At 36.5% G+C, this 22010-nt stretch overlaps 2 protein-coding genes across 2 annotated transcripts; one reads left to right on the plus strand and one right to left on the minus strand.

Moving 5' to 3' along the window:
• Positions 1-498: 498 nt before the first annotated feature.
• Positions 499-14243, minus strand: LOC308682253 (uncharacterized protein). The gene is made up of 8 exons (XM_081351839.1): positions 13944-14243; positions 13210-13264; positions 10452-11110; positions 6592-6687; positions 6114-6347; positions 4439-4461; positions 4174-4319; positions 499-1421 (listed from the first exon to the last, which is right to left on the minus strand). Exons 3-8 carry the CDS (start codon positions 11073-11075, stop codon positions 1225-1227), a joined length of 1320 nt encoding a protein of 439 aa, XP_081207965.1. The 5' UTR covers positions 11076-11110; positions 13210-13264; positions 13944-14243; the 3' UTR covers positions 499-1224.
• A 1573-nt stretch (positions 14244-15816) lies between these two features.
• On the plus strand, positions 15817-20920 carry LOC308682255 (uncharacterized protein). Its single transcript, XM_081351848.1, has 3 exons — positions 15817-16250; positions 18445-18488; positions 19662-20920. Exons 1-3 carry the CDS (start codon positions 16115-16117, stop codon positions 20784-20786), a joined length of 1305 nt encoding a protein of 434 aa, XP_081207974.1. The 5' UTR covers positions 15817-16114; the 3' UTR covers positions 20787-20920.
• The last annotated feature ends 1090 nt before the right edge of the window (positions 20921-22010 follow it).

The raw sequence follows: 22010 nt of genomic DNA on the forward strand, positions 1-22010 counted from the left end.
GAACGAGACGCTGCGTCATGTTGTTGACACAATGGGAACACCTTCAGAGCATGCCGTTGTCTGAGTCACGTGTAGTACACACCAAGCATTGGCCTAGGACGAAGTTAGGAGACGCAACGCAGTGCATAATCAATTCTAGAAATAACACTTGCGTGAGCCGGAGTGAGGCATGGACATAATTATTCAGCCTCTCTTGCTCCTGAGTTTCAAAAGGCGAAGGAGAGAAGGCCTGGAAAACAACAGGATGAAACGATGAAAAAGGCACATACGGACGTAATACTGCCTTGGGTGCAAAATCACCTTGACCAGTCCAGGGGCAAAATCCAGACAGGAAGAGGTGACTGACAAAGCCTGCAGATCTCCTAGCCTTTAGAGAGAGGTGAAAGCAATAAGAAAAGCCACCTTAAGTGTCAGAAACTTCAGAGAGGCTGACTCAAGGGCTTAGAAGGGAGCAGTAGACAAAGGTTACATTAGTTTAGTTAACATGAACTAAGAATTAACAACTTCTACAGCATTTATTAATAATAATTAGTTAATACATTGTGAACTAACATAACCAATCAACGAACAGCTGGATTTGTATTAACTTATATTAATAAAGATGAATGAATACTGTAACAAATGGATTGCTCATGTTAGTTCGTTTTAGTAAATACAAAACTAAACTAAAATAACTAAACACATGTTTATGTTCAGCGTTTCAGCCACAAAACAGTTGATTTTTAAATTATGAAACTATATTTTATTTAACTTTTTTTTTCCAACACCAACTCTTACAAAATCACTGGAAAATAAGTGCAAAATTAAGCCATCCCAAATTAACATCCATGTTAACATGCGTTACCCTGAGCTTTGAAACATACCTGACTGGAAGATATCCAAGATAATATCAACATCACAGAAAATAGATTTCATCTACAGACTATGTCAGGCTCAACACACAACCCATTCTCATAAATATATAAACACCATGTCACTTCCTGTCAATTATAATTTTTTTTTTTTATCGAAATATCTCATGAAAAATCTTATATGCAATTTAAATAACAGAAAAATTTCAGCAAAACATCTTATTACAGGAACGAATACTGACTCTCAATACATGTGTCCACACACTCTTCAAATGCCAGTTCACTGCATCATCGATTTCAAGTGAAACGGTGGCTCATTTGCTACACAAATTCTAGGAATTTAAGAGCAGATTATCTTCATCCAGCCCTTCTTCTAGTCTTCTTCATCATCTTCTTCCTCCTCTGGGGTATATTCTTCATCTTCAGACTCCGTGATGATCTGCTCTTCCTCCTCCTCACTCCTCATCTCCTCACCTTCTGCATCACTTTCATTTTCATCATCAAAACTTTCTTCATCATCATCATCATCATCATCCACCTCCTCCTCACCATCTCCCCCTTCAAATTCACCTACAAAAAAGAAACAAAAATACGAGAACAATAATTATAAAGAGCCAAGACAAAAAAAAAAGACAGACAGACAGAATATTCTTTAGTCAAGTTTACTTTCTGTACCTCATTAGGCCAACAGTGTTATTTAAGTTTAACTATTATAGATATAGATACTAGTATAGATACTATTATGATTTTTCATATTTCATTTTTGATTTTCTGTTTTCATTTTAATTTTAGTAATTTTATTGTAATTGCATATCATTTTTAGTAGTTTTATTTTTAAATATGCCAATATATACAGTATATACATATTTTTTTTTTCAGTTTTAGTACAAGTTAAACTAAATAAAATGAGAAATGTTGCCTCGGCAACTGGCAGAAATAAAATACCGTTTCGGTAACACTTTATAATAATGTTCAGTTGTAAGTCATCTATAAGTGGTTAGTTAGTGATGAGTTAATCACTTACAGAACATTCATAAATGATTAGCAAGTGATATACTAACATTTTATGTATGTTTTGTAAATTCTGTTACAAGTCATTTACAAGTCATTAGTAAATGATTAACTAATTATTTACGAAACATGACTATGCGTTCATAAATGATTAATAAGCAATATGTTAATGATTTGTATGTATGTTTTGTAGATTCAGTTATAAGTAATTTACAATTGATTAGTAAACGATTAACTAATCGTTTACAAAACATGAATATGCATTTCATAAATGTTTAATATATATATATATATTCTTTTTTTATGTATATAGCAATTAGAGAGTGCTGAAAGTGTTGTAAATGCCTTGAATAGATCATTTATAACAGGTAAGTGTCACACATTTACAAGTGATGAATAGTTTACACTTTAGATTAGGGGATGCCGAAAGTGTTATAAATCATTTACAACACTTTCTGCATCCCCTAATCTAAAGTGTAAACTATTCATCACTTGTAAATGTGTTACATATACATTCGTAGATAATATTCGTAGATCTTATGCCTTTTTGATTCTTGAAGTGGTAATCTACGAATGAAGTGTAACACATTTACAAGTGATGAATAGTGTACATTTTTGATTAGGGGATGCAGAAAGTGTTGTAAATGATTTATTCATGTGTTTACACATCTATAACAGGTGTTGAACACTGTAGTGTGTACTGCAGTGTAAGTGCTGACTGGTGAGGGTATAGACAGCTGTCTTCTCTGAAACACATGGAGTCTTTAATCACTGTGATGTTAATCACTTTAATCACTGTGATGACCTGATGTGAGCAAAACATACAAAAAAAGTAACATTTATTAAACATTTATGAAACGCACAGTCATGATTTGTAAATGATTAGTTAATCATTAACTAATCAATTGTAAATGACTTATAACTGAATCTACAAAACAAAATAATTACCATATCACTTATTAATCATTTATGAATGCATAGTCATGTTTCATAAATGATTAATCATTTACTAATCACTTGTAAATGACTTGTAACGAAATTTACAAAACATACATAAAATGGTAGTATATCACTTACTAATCATTTATGAATGTTTTGTAAATGATTAGTTCATCATTAACTAAACACTTATTAATGACTTACTACTGAACGTTATTATAAAGTGTTACCGAAGTTTCTTATTATTTTATTTAAATTTAGATACCTATATAACCCTGCTGTCCACCTGCTATCAGATTTGCATCGTCACCCGAGACCACACAAATATGAACGAGCGGACGAAGTCATGTTACGTGACTCAGTCACAAGAGAATGTTAAATGCGCTAAATAAAAAGAATACAGATGTCAACTGCAATTTCGAACGTTCAGGTAACGTAGAGAAGTTTGTATCCCTTTTGTTTGGTGCACCTCCTCATAATACTCTCCATAACATTCACGTGTTCAGTGAGTGAAACGGCACATTACTGCGGTCCGGGACACATTTAGGATTGATAGCGATATGAAGTTAGTCAAAACCTTCCACATGGTTTCAGTGATCCAATCACAAAATATTTCATCTCCTATTGTGGAGTTTAAAGTCGTTATGCAAAAGAAGTAGGAACAGATCTTTTTCACACGGACGCCTGTGCACATACGCATTTAAACGTGCATGCTTGTAGACTAAACACGTAATACGCATGTGCATGTCGTCTCCGTTTTCACAGATTCATGTTTTTTAAGGTTACACAGAGATGATAACAGTATAGTTTTCAAAAACTTCCACTTTGAAACCCGTTTTTCAAAGTTTGCATTTTCAGGCCACCAAAACGCTGTTGTGTAAATGAACAGCCAGAACTCATACTCAGTTACACCGTCCCCTGAATTAATAACTAATGCTTTTTACAACTGAAATGAATCAAAGCTGAACCTATTTAAACTGGATAATGACTTTCTTCTAGAGCTGCTGTACAGCCAAAACAATATCTGTTGCATTAATTTCCTATTATTACTGTAAAGCTGCTTTGAAACAATCTGTATTGTAAAACGCGCTATATAAATAAATGTGACTTGACCTGACTTGACCATGATTGGAGAAGTCTGTCATTTTCACCGGAGGGTCCAGTTTAAGCATTTTGATTTAATATGATGAGGTCAAAACTAATTTTCTTAATGTTTTATTTAGGAAAATGAAACCAATGCATGTAAGAGTAGTTCGCAAAAAGGTCTATAACACGCATTTAGAATTTTCATTTCATGCCATCTATAAGTGATTGGATATAAGTCCTGGGCCCTGTTTACTCCTGTATTTAACACAAACCACTTGAGACTCACAAAGTGTGCTGATGAGTGTGCTGCCATGCTGCCGCAATTCAGCAATGAACTCCCCCATCTTTCCTTCCATAGTTTCATACAGTGGCTCAGTGTCGACTGTGGGCTCATCAGGGAAAAACAGAGGTGTTTTTAACTGTCTCTGGTACCTGACACACACACACACACACACAGTTAAAAATAAAATTAAATACATTACCATGTGGACAAAAAGAATCCCCCTCACTGCAAATGTTTGAAAGCACCTCAAATCAAAAGTCTGTCTTACCTTTTCATAGATGAATTGTAATCCTGAAAGAAATCCAAAGAGAAACCACAAAGTGAAGATCAAATAAAAGTTTTGTTCAAACTGCCAAACAAGGAACACTCGGTTTAATAAAGAACTTGAAAAGAGTATTTTTATTTTATTTTTAACATTCTACAGTGCAGATCGCTTACACAGTCCTGCAAATTTTTAAAAGAAATGGGTGGAAAATGTTTACCTCTTCATTTGCAGTGCAGTTGCACTTTGGGAATTAATAGGCATTGCCAGTCATATGATATTTTTGATACTGCTTTCAAACGCATATTTGTATTTATGCTTTAAGTTAAGCTTTGTAGCCAATCACAGACTTTTGAGCACATTAATGCAATGGCCAATCAGAGGCGTTTAATCCAATGGTTCAGCGATTGTTCATTGACTGCACCCTTGCAAAATGTCTCATAACCAACAAAGTATAGGCGCATTGCAAATAAGAGATGTATGGTGAAGTGTAGTCAGGTTAGGCTATACCAGGAGTTTTCACAAGACTGTAGAAGTGATTTGCGGATCAGGTAGCGGTCTTTATGTCAAATGGGTCGGGTACGGAATTAAATTAGCGCTGCTGCCAGATAACGGGTCAGTTGTTCTGTTAAATATTGTGGGTGAAGGTTTACCAAACAGAAGATGATACACTGGTGTAGATGATACAAATAATGTACCATATTTGGAAACACATTTCGAAACATATAGAGAGCATACAGATTATGCTTTTAAAGAGAACGCTATATCTATCCCCAGACCCCCAGCAGGATCTTTATAGACCCCTGGAAATTGATCAATAAAATTAGAGCCAGTGTGTAGGTTGCTACAAGGTGTGCTTATGAGGAAAAAACAATTACTAGGTCTGCCATAGTTTGTGGCATCAAATCTTTTAGGATTTGAAGAAATTAGCCACTTTGTGTAGTCTTTGTGATCAGAGCAAAATTATTTCAGTACTTTCTGTAGAACCATTTGCATATTTTTTATTTCCACATCACATCCAACTATACTTGTTGTATCAACCATTTCAGATAAACCCGCCCCTAAACGTTATGTGAAAACAAAATGAACTGTAGTTGGTTCCTTTCCATGTCATTCAGGTGGTCTTTTCTTGTCTAAGTGGGCAGTTCTTGGCCAAAAAAAGCTTCAAAGTGGACCAGACTTTATCCTCATCAACTTGTAAAACTACTGGATTCATCTTTCTTTAAGGGGCCGCTTACACAACACCATTTTCAACTAAAAATGGAGAAAAATTGTATGTGTTTTGGCCATTTATTTACACAATAAAAATGTTTTGGAGGCATGAAAATGCAAACTTTTGAAAATGTGTTTCAAAGTGCATGTTTTTGAAAATGCTAGCATTATTGTCTACAAAAACATGAATTTGTGAAACTAGTGAAGTGTGACATTGCTAACTACTGGCCTGGCATGCATAACGCAGTGTTTTTAATTGTTTTCGCAGATCCGTGTGAATGGGGACCCTTTTGACAGCATTGCCGTTTATATGAGTAAAACACAAAGGAAAAACTTTACCATTTTTAGTACATTGTTGTTGTTGTAGTGCCCTTAGCAAGACAATAAAAGCCTAAAATTCTGTCAGAAACAGTTACAGATGATTTTCAAGAATTTGAATTCAGTGTATGTGTTTATATGTAAAATGTACCTTAATAAATTGGAAAGAGTCATTCTCCTGTAGAAGCCTCTCAAAGCCTGAGTGAACCTCTTGTAGACGAGTCTGATCTTGTGCTATTCGACTCAAGTTCTGCTGGATTCCAGAACAATGCTCACCATCATAGGTGCTGACACATTCACGCAGCGATGATAGAAAAGCATCCAGATGTGCGATAGAAGTCTGTCGGAAAGCATCTAGGTGCTGTTCTGTGTCATCCCGGAAGACCTAGAACAGAACAAATATTTCAAACAAGATTTTTATATTTTCTGTATGAAAATGAAAGGGGTGCTTGCCCTTGCAAAAATGTAACTTAGCAAAAACAGCAGTGTTTAGCAAAAGCTACAAACAAGAGAATAAATATTCAATGATAAATTATTTAAGACTAAAAACAAAATTATATGGGATGTGACGCAAAGGCCTCGTGATTAAACTATGAATTGCAATTGACTAATGACATGACTAACTTCACCTTGTTAATCCGTTCAATCTCTTTTTGTTCAAGTCGATTTTTCTCTGCCTTTAGGATCTTCCTGTTCGTCTTGTGCAGCTGAATGTCAAGATAAACCTAGAGAAGACAACAGTGAGCGAAAAAAGAGAACAAGAGAGAATTTACTAACATGTGAATGATTCTGCTCAGCAAGTGAACATTCATTATTGAAACAAGCGGATACCGGATCGTTTTCAACCTTGTTCCTGAAGGTCTGTCAACACTGGATATTTTGTATCGTAGCATCTGAAATCACGTGCTGCCAAATATTGTACAACCTTCCTTCACTCATTTTTTGTACTGCATTTCAAACACTACAATGGTAGCCAACCCTGCTCCTCGAAGACTACCTTCTTGCAGACTTCCAACCCTGTTCCAACACACATGGCTGTTGTTTGGCACGCAAGCTCATGCAAATTTCAAGTTTGGTGAACTCTGCCCTGTAAATTTGCATCATGCGAACACTTGAAGATTGATATGCCACGACGTGACCTTAATTAGTTAATTTACCCAAATTATTCTTCAGGATGAAGAGAAGAGTCTACAAGCATAGACCTCTGTATTTAAAGGATCTGGAGCGATTCTGTATGGAGAAATGGTCTCAGATCTCTTGCCATATGTTCATCAACCTTATTTCACATTATAAGAGAGGAGCCAGAGCGGTTATCTTGGCAACAGGAGGTTGCACAAAGTATTAAACAAAGGGGTGTCAATTATTGTGGAATACATATATTTCAGAATTTTTACCTTTCAACTATTTGACTTCAAAGGTTTAATTTTTGTGAACATTTTGAATAAAAGACAAAGGCGAGAAATTGCAAAGTCAAAGTCAGTTTTGCTCATATTTTCCAAGGGTGCAAATATTTGTGGAGCCCACTGTATTGAATTATGCTGAATTATGTTTTTAGAGAGACATAGCAGAGGTTGACCTCATATTACGTTGCAGTGTCTGTAGAAATTTTGTGTGCTAGTCTAGTATGATCGTGGCTTAACAGTCTTCAGGGAAAATTAAACAGTTTTCACTTGAAAATTAAAGGCAGGTGTGTTTGGCCCTGTTTACACCTGGTATTAATGCTGCTTTCACATGCTATCGGAAAGGTCCTACTTCCCACTTCTAAAGTCATGGCTACAAGCTTGTCGCGTTCAAATGCTGTGTTGTCGGAAAGAATAGGAATCATAGAGAACATTAGGTTATTCGTGCCTGTTTCTCTGGGAAATCTTATTTAAGCTAAAACATTGAAGATACTTAATTTTGAATAAAATACAGTGTTCCATTCATTGACAACCATATAAACATTCACATTCAATTCTGGAATTTCTGCCAAATACATGGTAAGGTATGTTCCAAGTTTTTAACTTGTATCCAGATTTCAACTTATAATAGGGCATTAATGTTCTCGTAGAGCTCGTAATTACAGCTTGTAAGGTGGGAATTTTCTGAGAGCTCTAACTTGTACCATGTGACCACTGTACCACCTGACCACTGCACATTCATTTTAGACGTTGAGTGTCGCCATATAAAAGTATAATTCCCAGTCCGAAGACGTGAACAGCTGCATATAGAACATCACGTGTTGTCATCTTGAGCCTACGGTAATTACGACATGGCGTGAATGCAGCACTATTTTCGCTGTGTAAAATAATGACAAGACAAAGCGATGTAGCTGTTGTGGGGAGAAAAAAACACAACTTATAAAGAATACCAGTCACACCAGCAATTGTTCTTTCTTTATACCATGTTTAAAGTTTATGGCTGAATTTCCAGGAAGTAAATACGACTTGAGAGGGCGTTCACGTCCAATTTCTGACTAGAAAACTAGTTTTTACAGTAATTCCGATAGCATGGTCAGCCAAGCCACATTGTTGGTTACACCTGGTCTTAAAGGGGTGGTTTACTGCTTTTTTTCTTTGCATGATTGTGTTTATGGGGTGCAATATAACATGTCTTCGGGTTTTTTTTTTTTTTTAAGTCTTATTTTTCATAAATTTCACCTTTATTGTAAGCTGCTTTCTCCTCTGTCATTTGAACGACCGGTTGACTTCCTGATTCTATGAAAACACTCCCTCGGAAACAGGCAATGGGCTCAGATTGGTTAGTTGGGCCAGTGTGTTATAATTGGCTAAACTGCGTAGTGCATGTTGTCCGGAAACTTCACGCCCATTACCTTTACAGGCGAAAGTTGCATGTGCTCCGGTCAAATGTAAATATCAGACCCAGAAAGCGGCAATGAAGAGAGTCAAGCAACCTCCGCAAACACGGCTCTTACAAAACTTTTCTGAATGGTACATTTTTTATTATTATTATTCTATTCTAATCTACTATTATTATATATGTATTTTGATATGCTGTTACTTGAAAATGCTACTGCTGCTTGTTAGCTTTTGAGATATGGTTTTCTCCTGATTAAACATTTAATATAACTGAATACATGACTGAGTAATAACGTTTTTTAAAGTTATTGTTTTAACTTCAGCAGGTTGAAGTTTGCTGTTGCGATTAGGCTACATATATATTTTTTAAACTTTATAGCCTACACGTTTGTCTTATGCACACAAAATAGCATCGAACTAACTGGCTATAAACAAACAGCGTTGGCATTGGTTTACGTTCTTGATCAAATCGATCGTCATAAAATATACATGGAAAATACATTGACAAAATTAGTGCATAATTACAAATTCAGGTTCAAAATGTTTGTACGCGTTTGTACGTGTAAGTGGCTACTAAAGCCAGCGCTGGCATTTGTTTACGTCCTTGATAAAACTAAAACATTATGTCTGAAATTATACATGCAAATACATTTCAAATTATTAAGTCTTACTTACAGGTTGTGGCCCAACAACTGTTGCCTCTGGTTTTAAAGTTGGAACTGCTTCATGTTTTAGTAACAGTTTCTTGTTGAATCCGGCATTGAATTCGTGGAGATTCTGGAAGCTGTCTTCCGTAAAATGCGCAGCACAGAGAGCTATTACGATTGAAATTTTCAGGAACATAATCAAACATAAATTTTAGCCATTGTTGACGAACTACAGCGTCCGTATGAAGCCCGAACACAGAAGACCTGACAGCTGGGTGAAAATAACACACTTTCGACGGCATGGCTACAGCTCTCCACTATAACTCTTCCTCTTCGACAACGCCGCAGAAATATGGCCATGCCCCCTTTTTTGCATGGGTTAGTTACGTATAAAACCCGGGAAGTACCTCGTTGTAGTCCCATTCGAGTCGTTTTTGTAGGCATTAAACTTCCTGATTTTTAAAAGTCGATATCTCTGCCTACATTGAACTTTCAGCGCAGCAACTTTGCAGATAATGTTCATGCACCAACAGCAACATTACACACTATTTAAAATGAAAAAAGTGAAATCACAATCAACCACCCCTTTAACATGCATTTTAAATGTGTCTCCTGTGACCATGATACGACTGAATGAATGAAGCCATTACACTGCTTCAAGAGCAAGGGTGAAATGAGGTGAATGGAAAGGATACCAATAATGGAAAAGATACTAATGGTAACAGCGAATTTGATCATAAACCATGTGTTTTGGCCCAACATAGGGGAGATGGAACATATTGGTTTGGTGCACTCTCTCAAAACAGGTCAAAAAGTAGGCGGTCTTGTGTGTCTGTTCAAAAGCATTCGACTACACTACGAAAGAAATCTGACAGAAAGCGTTTTTTTTTTTTTTTTTTTTAAACCTGTATCTTACATTGTCCACTTATGATCGGATCAACAAAAAAGCATCTTAATACCAGGTTTAAACCAAACTTGCCCATCTTTGGAATACTCAAACCAAATATCATCAAGAGTGAATGGGCCTTGACACGTCAGACCTACCTTGAAATCTTTCATGGTGTTCTTCAGCGTTTTGATGCAGTGGCCATTGTGCGTTCCCTCTATGGTGCAGGCATTGCAGAGGAACAAGCGCTCATCCATGCAGTAGTACCGGAACATCTCATCATGTTCCAAACACTTTCTCTTCCTCATGTCATAGAGCGGCTCCACCAGCGGGTGTTCTCGGAAAGCCGGGAGCTCCAAATGAGGCTGAACATGCTTTGGGCACATGGACACTTCACACTTCAGGCAGGTTTTAACTGCCATGAGACCTTTCCCATCTCCACTGCCATCCACTGGACAGTAATCACAGTGTACCTCAGCAGGTGTGTGAGATGGTTCACCCCGGCTCTGAGTGGATCGAACTGATTGGCCACGACGGCGGAAACTATCAGCAATGTTGGCCAGTTTGAAGTTCTTCTGCCAGTTGGCAGAGCTGCGGTGACTCTGTCGGCACTCCGGACATCTCAAACGGCCGCGATCTGAGCGGCTCTTGAGCCTCCGCAGGCACGGCAGACAGAAGTTATGACCACAGGGCAGCAAGTGGGGATCGCGGTAAAGGTCCAGACACACTGGACACGTCAACTCTTCCTCTAAAATGCTGCTTTCTCCAGCAGATGTCGCCATAACTATATCTGTGAGAAGGACTCTGGGGAGTTGAACTGTAAAATATAGCATAAGTCTAAAGTTAACTTTTAACATTACACTTTGCAACCTATCTTTGCCAAATTTGGATTGTTGATACAAAGGTTTATAAAGGAGTAGTTCACCCAAAAATTACATCATGTTATTCTAAATCCACATTGTGTTATGTTGTTAAACTCTTCATATGAATATGAATGTCTTCTTGCCAATGCAAGAGGCTATGTTAGCATAGCAATAACCAAAGAAATAGCAGTTATGAAAATAGATCATTTACAAATCCACATTTAAAGGGGTCCTATTATGCCATTTTATGAAGTATTGATTTTGTTTTTAGGATGTACTCAAATATGTTTTGCCATTTTATGGCAAAAAAAAGTTATGCCATTTTATGAAGTATTGATTTTGTTTTTAGGATGTACTCAAATATGTTTTCATGCTTGATTGTTCAAAAAATGCATTATTTTTCACGTATTTTTACATTATAACAGCTCCTGTCTCCCCAGTCTGGGTGAACGTGCTGAAGCCCCTTATTTTCGAAATACAAAATGTGCTGTGTTTGGTTAGCTGGCCCAGTGTGCTTTGACACCGCTTAGCGCATGTTCGGGAAATGTCCCGTCCCTTTATAACAGTGAGCTCCACTCACTCAGATGTAAATAGTGGCAATTTCAAACCAATGCAAGCCTGATTTAGATTTAATAATAGTAATAATAATAATAATAAAATGTTAACAAACAAGAGGATCATGCAGAACGGATTTCATTCACGGACTATGCAAGCACGGCATTCACATGATGTTTTAGAGTGGTATGTTTTGTTTTTGTAATTTTCTTAGTTACTTAAGATACAATGTTATACACCATTTAATTGTGATATTTGTTGGAAAACTAAAGTAATCCAAACAGTAATCAACACCTTTGTTTTGCGTATTCTATGGGCGTGGATTATTTAAATGAGGAACATTATGACTTCTTAAGATCCGGAAAAATTGCGCTGTAGTCCAAACGAGTCGTTTGTTGTAGTTCTTGAAAAGTGGATTCTGTTCATTAAAATATCTCCCTTTGGAGTGGACTTTAAGCTCTGTACACCACTCTTTTATGCTCAAACAGCAACATTACAGACTAACTAAAGTTGAAAAAGTGAAAAAGCATAATAGGACCCCTTAAACATGTCAATATAAAGTTGTGATTTGTATTGATTGTGTATTTAAAAAAATACATAAATAAACCTCAGATATTATACTGTTGTGATATGTATATAAATATTGTGACAATAACTTGCAACTGACCTTATTAACATTCAGCAGGCAAAACAATCAAAATTGTTTTACATTAGACAAGACTAAACCTTACAAAAACACATTACAGCAAAAAAAAAAAAAAAAAATAGAGAGAGACAAAAAACAAATACTGACAACAACAGCAAATAAAAATATAGCTGCATGTGGCCATCATCGGTGTCCAAGCACTAATAATTCATGTAGATGATACAATTGCCATCTGCACTATTAAACAACTACAGGATTTTTCATCAGGCGACTTCAACAGTCTCATCTACACAAAAGTAGATGAGGCTGTGACTAATTGAAATTATGATAATAATTGGGATTTATCTATTATCTACATAATATCTATTAGTTTTGATGAGTACTGATGGACTCAAGAACCATCACATCAGCATCTTATATGTGTGTGTGTGTGTGTGTGTGTGTGTGTGTGTGTGTGTGTGTGTGTGTGTGTGTTTGTGTGTTATAATAAATTATAATATAGCATTTTCTCTCATTCATACAGTATTCTTTACACTATTAATAGTGGTGAATGTGTAATAAACAAAACAATATGGATCAGAGATAATAAAAACAATATGTGACATAAGCCAATTCAATCATATTTTCTATAAAAAATAAAATAAAAAATAAAAACTCTTGAGTTAGGAGGAGGTGATGGTGCGCACGGGGCGGGAGTGATGGTGATGGTGCACACACACACACACACACACACACTCACAAAATCTGTTTTTGATTTTAGTAATGAAAATTGAAATGTTTGTTCAATTTCTCCTGTCATATTGTGACAGACTTTGCCTAACTTAAAAAATACAAGCATTAACCACAACTTACCCTAGGATAATATAGTCGCAGCGATGATCTCCAGCAGAATATCCCTTATCTTCCGCTGGAGAAAAAAAAACAAAAGTGAAAGTAAGTTTGACCAGGTCTGATGACTGGACAAAATATCATAGCAATAGGACAAGCTGTTTGGACGAGGTGTATTGGCCTGCTCGTCGGTATTCTGGCTCTGCATTGTAGAATTATACATTTTAACACTGTTTCTCGGTGTTACTGTCCTGTCCATGTGTAAATTATTGTCCTGACCCAACTGACATAAAGCTCTCACACAAAACTGGAAAACCTGACGTGCACAATGAAGATCACATCACAGCGCTTTACATGATGTACTCATTCATTAAGTCACAATACACACTATTCTGTTGGTTCCCCCGTGTTCTAGTCCCTTACTGAACATGCGTTGGTATAACAAACCTAAACAAACACGATTTGTAAATTGTTTACATAAACAAAAACAAAAAACGGACCCGAGACTAAAGGTAACTAGCACTGACTGAAAGCAAAGCTCTGTTTATTACTCTTAATTGGTTTAATTATCTTATTGACCCTTGGATTTTTTTTAGGTGTAAGTTAACGTTAACGTTAACTGAAAGAATCTGTACTGACTTTGATCCACTTGTTGCGTGAGTTAACGTTACTTAACCTACTTAAATGTAAAACCTACTGATACACTTGTAAGTTACAGACATTTGTGAATCTTCTATAACCGCGTAAACTATACGTACCTAAATTATTTGTTGTGTAAAGCCACCGGTGTTCTGGACCAGTTGATAATTCGTGTTTTTTTTTTTTTCTGTTTTTGTTAGGAAGAGCTGCCGCATTTATTCCCCTGTCCGCCCAGTCTCTTGCATTTCCGCAAACGGGATTTTAAACAACTATCAGTTGCGACATTGTTAAAAACAAAATACAGGCTATTTAAACACAGAATTGAAAAAAAATATAGCTGTGTATGTGTTTATATAAATATAAACTACAATGCCTGTTGCGTTCTGGCAATGCAGCGCTGACTAATTACGTTAACCAATAAGGAGATTTGTTTTGTACCACGTGATCGAACGTATCAGGAAGTTAGTGATGGGAGAAACGATTTTTTATTTATTTTTATTTTTTTATGCTTCAACAACACAAACAAACAGGTACATTAGTGATTGACTGCCTTAGGTTGAGCATAGCTAGTACAAAGAACAGGAAACTCACAATAGAACAAACAAATAATTAAATAAAAAGAAATACAAAAATAAATCAAATGAAAATAAATCAAAGGGGCTTTTTAAACGTATCCAATAGACAAATCAATTTAAGGGCTTTCTTATTTTTTAACAAATTTTAAAGATTAGCACAAGAGTTTAACCTCATTCATCCACTGATTAAAGTTGGGTTTAGATTTAAACCATCTGAATTTATGAACGAAAAACTTTCCAAAACATAACAAGAAATTAATAACAAAATCACACTCTTTGTTTTCCAGACATACAACAAACCTAATTAACTTCACAGTGAAGGGTTCAACCCACCTAGATCTTAACCAATTCTGCACCAAAGTTGCACCATATCACAACAAAAGACATGCTCTAAATTTTCAATATTTGTTTCACAAAAAAACACAATTATTCACATCAAAATTAAATTTCAATCTTAAAAATGCATTAGTAGGATAAATCTCGTTTACAATTTTGAAGTTCACCTCCTTAGCTTTAGAAGGGAGGGGAAAAGACAAATAATTTTTCCTTCTTTTTTTTATTTCAACCATATCAGTAGGTGGCTGTAAAGCACCAAGCTGATTTGCCAACCGCCAATTAAAACCTAAGAAGAAGAAGAAGATTTGAAACTCGTAAAGATTAAACTAGTTTTTTAAGGGAAACTGGGCTTTATTTTAGGTTATGCTTGGTAATAAGGTTTTTTTTTTTTTTTTTTTTTTTTTGCCCCCTCTATCCCCAACTGATCGTAGAATTAGATACTTACTGGTTGATTGCAACTTCGGAACAGATGGTGGCGATAATGCACAGATAATATGTATGCCAACCGCCGTTAAAGAAGAAGAAGTGCTTCATGAACAGGGGGTCACAGGGATTCATATTATTTTGAAGTTTCCCCGGGCGCCGCTATTGGCTAGCAGACCACCACCTGCTGTTAGCATCCCATTGACTCCCATTCATTTTGGCGTCACTTTGACAGCGAATAACTTTACATCTGAGGCGTTTAAAGACTCTATTTATTCATTGTTTATTTCTAAAGAAACACGACAATGTATAAAAGGCTCCATTACCTTGTAGCTTACGTTATGGCCCCGTAGAAGCAGTTTTTGTAAAAGCAGGCTAACGATTGCGTCATAACCACACGACTCTCTGTCGCACAGTAGAGAGATTACCGTATGGACAGGAGGAGAAGCTCGCGGGCAATCGGGGGGACGTGGAGGCAAAATGACAAAGTAATTAATCAGAATACCTAGCAAAAGTTACTTCAGCTCCAAGCTCATGGACAGCTCCTACTCACACTCTCCGTCTCTGCAAGTTTCGGAAGGGAATGATTCAGATTTCTCTTGGCACAGCTACTAGAAGACAGACGGGTTGCTCACGTCACATCTACGTCGTCAAGCTCAGTTTGAGTCTGCGCAGTACGCTCGACCACCAGGAAGTTAGTGCCTCTAATTGACTTCACTTGTCTCCGTTGAATCCGAATCCAATGGGGTCGCTGTGTCCAGTTTATATACTGTCTATGTTCATGAACCGTTTCCAAATCGCCCATTCTCTACAGGAAGATGCGATTCATACGCCATAATCGTGGCGAAGAACGCAGTTTCAAACGCTTGGTCCAAACTCGCGGCTTTTTTCGTTTTGTGCCTAAGTGTATGCACTTTTGATCAAGGTTTTATAGTGCTTTAAACCTGTTGGTAGACATGAAGGATGTCAGAGCGCTGAGTGTTATTCAAGAGCGGGTGAAATCTTTGTTCGGCTCGTTTCTTGATGTCCTGCTGGTTGAAATTACAGAAGCGTATAGAGAGAGTTTCGCAGACAGCATGTGCATAAACCACTGTAAGTGTCATATCCTGACAAACATAACTTTTCAAAAGTGGTTTATTAGTTTTTGACAGTTGTGAATATATTTAATTGTGGTTATTAATGAATGTAGTACTTAGTGTATTTTGGTGGGAATGGTTAAACTGAAATGTTATCAGTAAAAAAATAAAAATAAAAAAAAAGGAAATAATAAACTTTTAAAATTCCCAACAGGGAACAATAAATATGTAAAAAAATAGGCAGTGCCTAAAAGTGATAGTTCACCTCAGTGCCTAAAAGTGATAGTTCACCTCAAAATAAAATTATGTCATTATTTACTCATTAGTATTTACTCACTTTGCGTAACATAGGAATGTTTTGGGGTGTTTTTGTAAATACAGTAAACGTTAGTTGGGTCAAAAACAATGCTGCACCCCATTAACTTTCACTGTATGGGCAATGTACTGAATTCAGAAGTTTTTTGTTTGTTTTTTTTTGTTCGGTGATGCTTTCTGTAAATCATAGTTGTTTATTTATAGCACAATAAAACAACTGCTGCTGTAAAAACAACACCAATCAAAACAGTAAAATAACATACAAAGACATTTTACATATAGAAAAACAAGCTCAGATCATGCCAAAATAGTTCATAAAACTCTAAACCATGACCAGTTGTTTCTTTATATAAGCGATAATAAGCATTCGCATAATTTGGGTACGCATAAAGTCAAATAAGGTGTCAATATTCTCCGCACTCATCAAAAACAGAGGAAAACATGAAAAAGTTGACAAATTGTGTATTAAAGGCAGGTGAAATCGATGTAAATATTACTGTAGTGATTGCATGTTTCATCATTTACTGATATTTCAAAATGCTTCCCAACATTTTGACAAATAATAAAAAAAGAGGTATATTGTGTTTTTCTGCTTAAGAAACATTCACACATTAAATGATGCTACAAGGGGATTGGATGTAAAAAAGAAGAAATTACAGAAATTCACAAAAACTGCTAATGTCACCCATATTTTAAAACTCTGTAGACTCATTCAATTCAATCTATTCACATTTATTTGTATTTTTTCACAACAAGAGGTACTCGATGCATATAGTTTCAAAGCAGTTTTACAGAAAATCCATGTGTCTATATTACAATTTAGAGTAATCTGTTATCAGAGGTGACGGTCAAAGTAATGTCCATATGTCAGAAATGTACAGTTCTAATGTACAGACCCTTTCCAAAAAATTAGAATATCATGGAAAAGTTTATTTATTTCCATAATTCCATTCAAAACGTTAACTTCCATAGATTATAGATTCAGGGCCCACAACTTAAACGATTTCATGTATTTAGATGTTTATTTGTACATAATTTGAGCTTCCAACTCATAAAACCCACGAAAACAGGATTTAAAATTTTTTGAATATTACATGAAATCACACAGTAATTACACAGTGATACCATGGTCATTGAAGCAGGTTTTGGTTCTTTTGGCAGTGTGGGCAGGTGCCCTACCAGGACATTTTCAGAGCACTTCACGCTTCCTTCATTTTCCAGCAGGATTTGCACCTGCCCACACTGCCAAAAGAACCAAAACCTGCTTCAATGACCATGGTATCACTGTGTAATTACTGTGTGATTTCATGTAATATTACAAATTTTTGAAATCCTGTTTTCGTGGGTTTTATGAGCTGGAAGCCCAAATTATGTACAAATAAACAACTAAATACTTGAAATCGTTTAAGTTGTGGGCCCTGAATCTATAATCTATGGAAGTTTAACGGTTTGAATGGAATTATGGAAATAAATAAACTTTTCCATGATATGCAAATTTTTTGGAAAGGGTCTGTAATACAAATCATGCAAATAACATCATTCAGAAAAGGTGAAAGATAAAAGAGAAGCATTTGTTTGCATTACAGTGTTTTTTTTATGCTTTTGTTTGACGATCACCTTACTGTTATCTCACAAACTTTTTTTAAATTTCCTTTCCGTTTTAAAAACAAATACCTTACCACAGTGAGTGGTTGAACTTTCATTTTGGGGTGAACTATCGCTTTAAAAATGATTGATCATTACTAAAATCTGAGTGAATTCAAGGGCTTCAATAAAATAAAATGAAAATAAACATGAATTTTATGTATTTTTTTATATAAATGAAATTTTATAAAATTTATACAATTATGTAATTTTATGTAATTCAAAATATTTCTGAAATTCTTGTTTTGCAGGTGAACAATGTGCCAGTAATCGGCTTGAGAGCAATGACAATAAGGTAAATTTGTGTAATCTACTTTACAGTCTATTTTAACATCCCCAGGAAAGGGTCCAAAAAAAGGGACCTGGAGGATTTTCCTGAGGAAAAGTGGGCAGTTGATCTGCTCAGAACAAACAAGAAAATCATGAACAACTATCAGCGTCAGAACAGGACTACATCAGAACTATATTCTTTGGTTTTACTCATTGTGATGAATGATTAAGGGAATTTGGCCTTTGTGTTTCCTCATATTTAAACTCCTGTGAAAGTCATAGCTGGACAATTTCATGTTCCTAGTCACCCTGGTGTGCTAAAAAAAGGTAAATATTAATGGGAATATACTTAAGAAATATTTTATTCATAAAAAATTCTAGGGGTATGAATAATTGTGGCCAACGTGTTTTGGAGAAAAACATTTATTTCATAATGTGATTTCCCCCCCACTTTCAATTATTTTACTTCAATGAAAGGTTAGATTTTTGCAAATTTTTTGAATGAAAGATCAAAAGGATAAACGATGCAGATTTATTTTTTAAAGCCATTTTTGATCATATTTACCAGGGGTATGATTAATTCTGAGCACGACTTTATATGTCAAAAAGCCTTTGAACCTTTTTTTAGCGCAATTTTCCACCGGACAAAATTGTGATTGTTAACTCATTATTTCTGTTCTGTCTGTGCGCACCAATCTTGCACTTCTATCTACTCCTCAACCAGACCACCTAGAGACTTCAGGTTTTCGGCATTATGTTAAGGAAGGTCTAATCTCGGGAACGCACAAAAAAAATCCAGGAAAAGATTTACTATCTCTTAGTGTTGTGATCCCATGACGTGAGAAAATTGCGCTAAAACACTCACTGAGTTTTTATTACTTACTTAATTAATTACTTACTTATTAATTACTTTTATTACTTTTATTACTTAAATTTTTTTTTTCATGCAGTCTGGCTTAAATAATACTTGACTTTGCACAGTCTGCATTGGCTTTTTACCCAATATCTAATTGGAATAATATTGTACCGTCAACAGTCATATAGGTCAAGTGAAATCCATGTAAATGGCCATAAACTTTACTCTGTGCATCTGATTTAACTCCTTTACCCATTATGTTTGATTGCACAATAATTGCATCATCATAGTATATGATTTTCTTCCATTTTTAATTCTTTTTAATTGTCTTTTGTTCTGCAGTCTCAGCAGGACAGTGAAGTCAGAGTGGAATCTGAAGACACAGTCACTCCATTGCAGTTAACGTATGGGGAATCTGAACAACCAGAAGTAGAACCAAACCAGTCAAACACCCTGAAAATTCTCAATCCATATCCAGTTCAGGTGTCATCTCCTATATTAACAGCACAGTTAAAAGAGGATGACATACAGATAGCCATTGTAGAAGATACGATGATACAAACTACAGAATCCATAAATGACAATGAAATGCAGACATTTCTGGAGATTCCCACCATACCTGTCGGAAAGCCTGAAGAAGGGCCGCCAACTGTTGATCATCAGCCAGAAACATTGGGCAAGACTGAACCAGAGCCAGAACAAGTCATTAAACGAGAAAATGAAGATGTTGCTGTGACGACTGAAGAAGAAGAACTAGAAACTGGATGTCGAGAAGAGACGCAACTGTGCCAGACCTCATGTGAAAATACTCAAGCTCAGCTGAAGCCTGAAGATGGTGAGCTTCATGAACCAGTAGAGTTAGACCAGAGCGCCTCTTTTCAACGAGAGGATTCATGTCTTCACTGGAATCAGTCTTCTTTTGGGGTTTATTTTGGCACTGTACGAAGCCAGACACCTCAGAGCCATCTTGTAAAAATGGAGTCACAGGAAATGCTTGAACCTTTACAGAGGCTGGACAACTATCAACTGTCCAATCGCTCTTTGACACCTCAACTCAGGGGGTGTTTAAGACCTTGCTTTGTACAAATCCAGAAGGCTGAAATGCTGCAAAAATCCATCAGCCAGTCTAGACAACTGCATGTTTGCAGTATCTGTAACAAATTCTTTATCTACAAGAGAACCCTAAGAAGACACAAACGCTTCCACACCGGCGAGAAACCCTACAGCTGCTCGCTCTGCTCCAAGACCTTCATCCTACGCAAAACCCTCCGTCAGCACAAAAAACTACATTTAAGGAGGCCGTACAGCTGCACTCAGTGTGGCAAGAGGTTCAAACACTGGAGAAAGCTACGCATCCATTGGCGTTCTCATGCCGGAGAGAGTCCGTTCAAGTGTAGCCTTTGTGGGAAATGCTGCAAGACTCTAAAGAGCCTTGACCGGCACCTGGCTTATGTTGACCACACCTGACTTATCGAGAGAGGAATCAATTGTTTTAAAAAAGATGTAAGGACATCTTTGTATTGTCATTTGTGTGTGAATATTGTTGCACCATTTTGTCTCAATTATAACTAAGTGGAATAAATGGGTTGTATGTGTTCTTTATTGATTAATTGTTTCTTTTAAATGACAAGTAACAAAAACTTACATTCAGTAAAGAATGTTGGTCTGTAACAAGCGTGCCGCACAAGCCCTGAAAAGTGAAGCCAAAACGTCTCGATCGCCCCCCGGTGACTGGTCCTAGTATAGGTCATAAGCCCCACCTCCCCGTGTTATTCAACGGGACGTGAGACCAACTAAACAATTTAATTACACTTCAAATATCTTTTTTCCAAAGGTGGTTTCTTTCATTTGCTGTAGCTTTTATCACGCTGATGTAAGTTCAAGTGTCTGTTTCAAAAATAAGTTGGTTTCTAGTTAGTTACGTGATGCATGATTGACAGCTGTGATTGACAGATTCTCCGAGCGAAGTAGTCACTGAAGCACCAACGGACATTTTTTTCGGGATCTTCGGAGGACTGAGGAGATTGTATTTACTTTATTTTAACAAGCCTCTTGTCGTAATGCAATCAATTTTCAAAAAAGTGTGCAGAATGCACTCTCCCGACCAGGGCTGCGTTCCAGTCCAAAATTGTCATGCCCTTCACTTGCTAACTTCCCTTCGTCTCGTTCACTCGGATGTACGTCATTGCGAGTGCCCACTACTGGCGGAAACTGCAATGGGCTGAACTGGAACGTCCTAAGCACTTGATCACTTGGAATCAGCTGTGGAGTTGATTTATTATTTACATTTTTTTCCCTTTAAGAATTTGTTTAATGCAGCATCCAAATGTTTATAGGTGTGTTTGGGTTGTTTTAAATTTAAAAAAAATTATAATTAATATATCATAGAGTTGTCTGTGTGGTGGTGATTAGACGAGATATGCGGTGACGTCACAATCGTGTTGCATTGTGGGACATATAGGTGCCTGAAGTGTACATTTGAAGCAGACTCGCTCCCTCTGTCAAAATCGAGGGAACGAGGGTCTGTCCATATAAACTTCCCTCGTCCACTTCACGAAGTGGAACGCACTTCAAAATGGCGGCAGGGATTCCCCCGAGGGGAAGTGCTTAGGGAAGTTCGCAAGTGCGTGTCTAAAAGTGGACTGGAACGCAGCACAGCTCCCGGCGAGAGTGAGGGCGGAGCGTTGATTT

The sequence above is a fragment of the Scardinius erythrophthalmus genome (assembly GCF_964197995.2).
Source record: "Scardinius erythrophthalmus genome assembly, chromosome: 2".
NCBI lineage: Eukaryota > Metazoa > Chordata > Actinopteri > Cypriniformes > Leuciscidae > Scardinius > Scardinius erythrophthalmus.

What these genes read in the sequence shown, in the direction of transcription:
- LOC308682253 (XM_081351839.1), bottom strand. Translation starts at nt 11,075, where the DNA reads ATGGCGACATCTGCTGGAGAAAGCAGCATTTTAGAGGAAGAGTTGACG. An exon ending in ACTCTTTCCAATTTATTAAG is followed by an intron (nt 4,462 to 6,113) that starts GTACATTTTACA and finishes GATTTCTTTCAG; the next exon opens with GATTACAATTCATCTATGAA. An exon ending in TACAATTCATCTATGAAAAG is followed by an intron (nt 4,320 to 4,438) that starts GTAAGACAGACT and finishes TGTGTGTGTCAG; the next exon opens with GTACCAGAGACAGTTAAAAA.
- LOC308682255 (XM_081351848.1), top strand. Translation starts at nt 16,115, where the DNA reads ATGAAGGATGTCAGAGCGCTGAGTGTTATTCAAGAGCGGGTGAAATCT. An exon ending in CAGCATGTGCATAAACCACT is followed by an intron (nt 16,251 to 18,444) that starts GTAAGTGTCATA and finishes CTTGTTTTGCAG; the next exon opens with GTGAACAATGTGCCAGTAAT. An exon ending in TTGAGAGCAATGACAATAAG is followed by an intron (nt 18,489 to 19,661) that starts GTAAATTTGTGT and finishes TTTGTTCTGCAG; the next exon opens with TCTCAGCAGGACAGTGAAGT.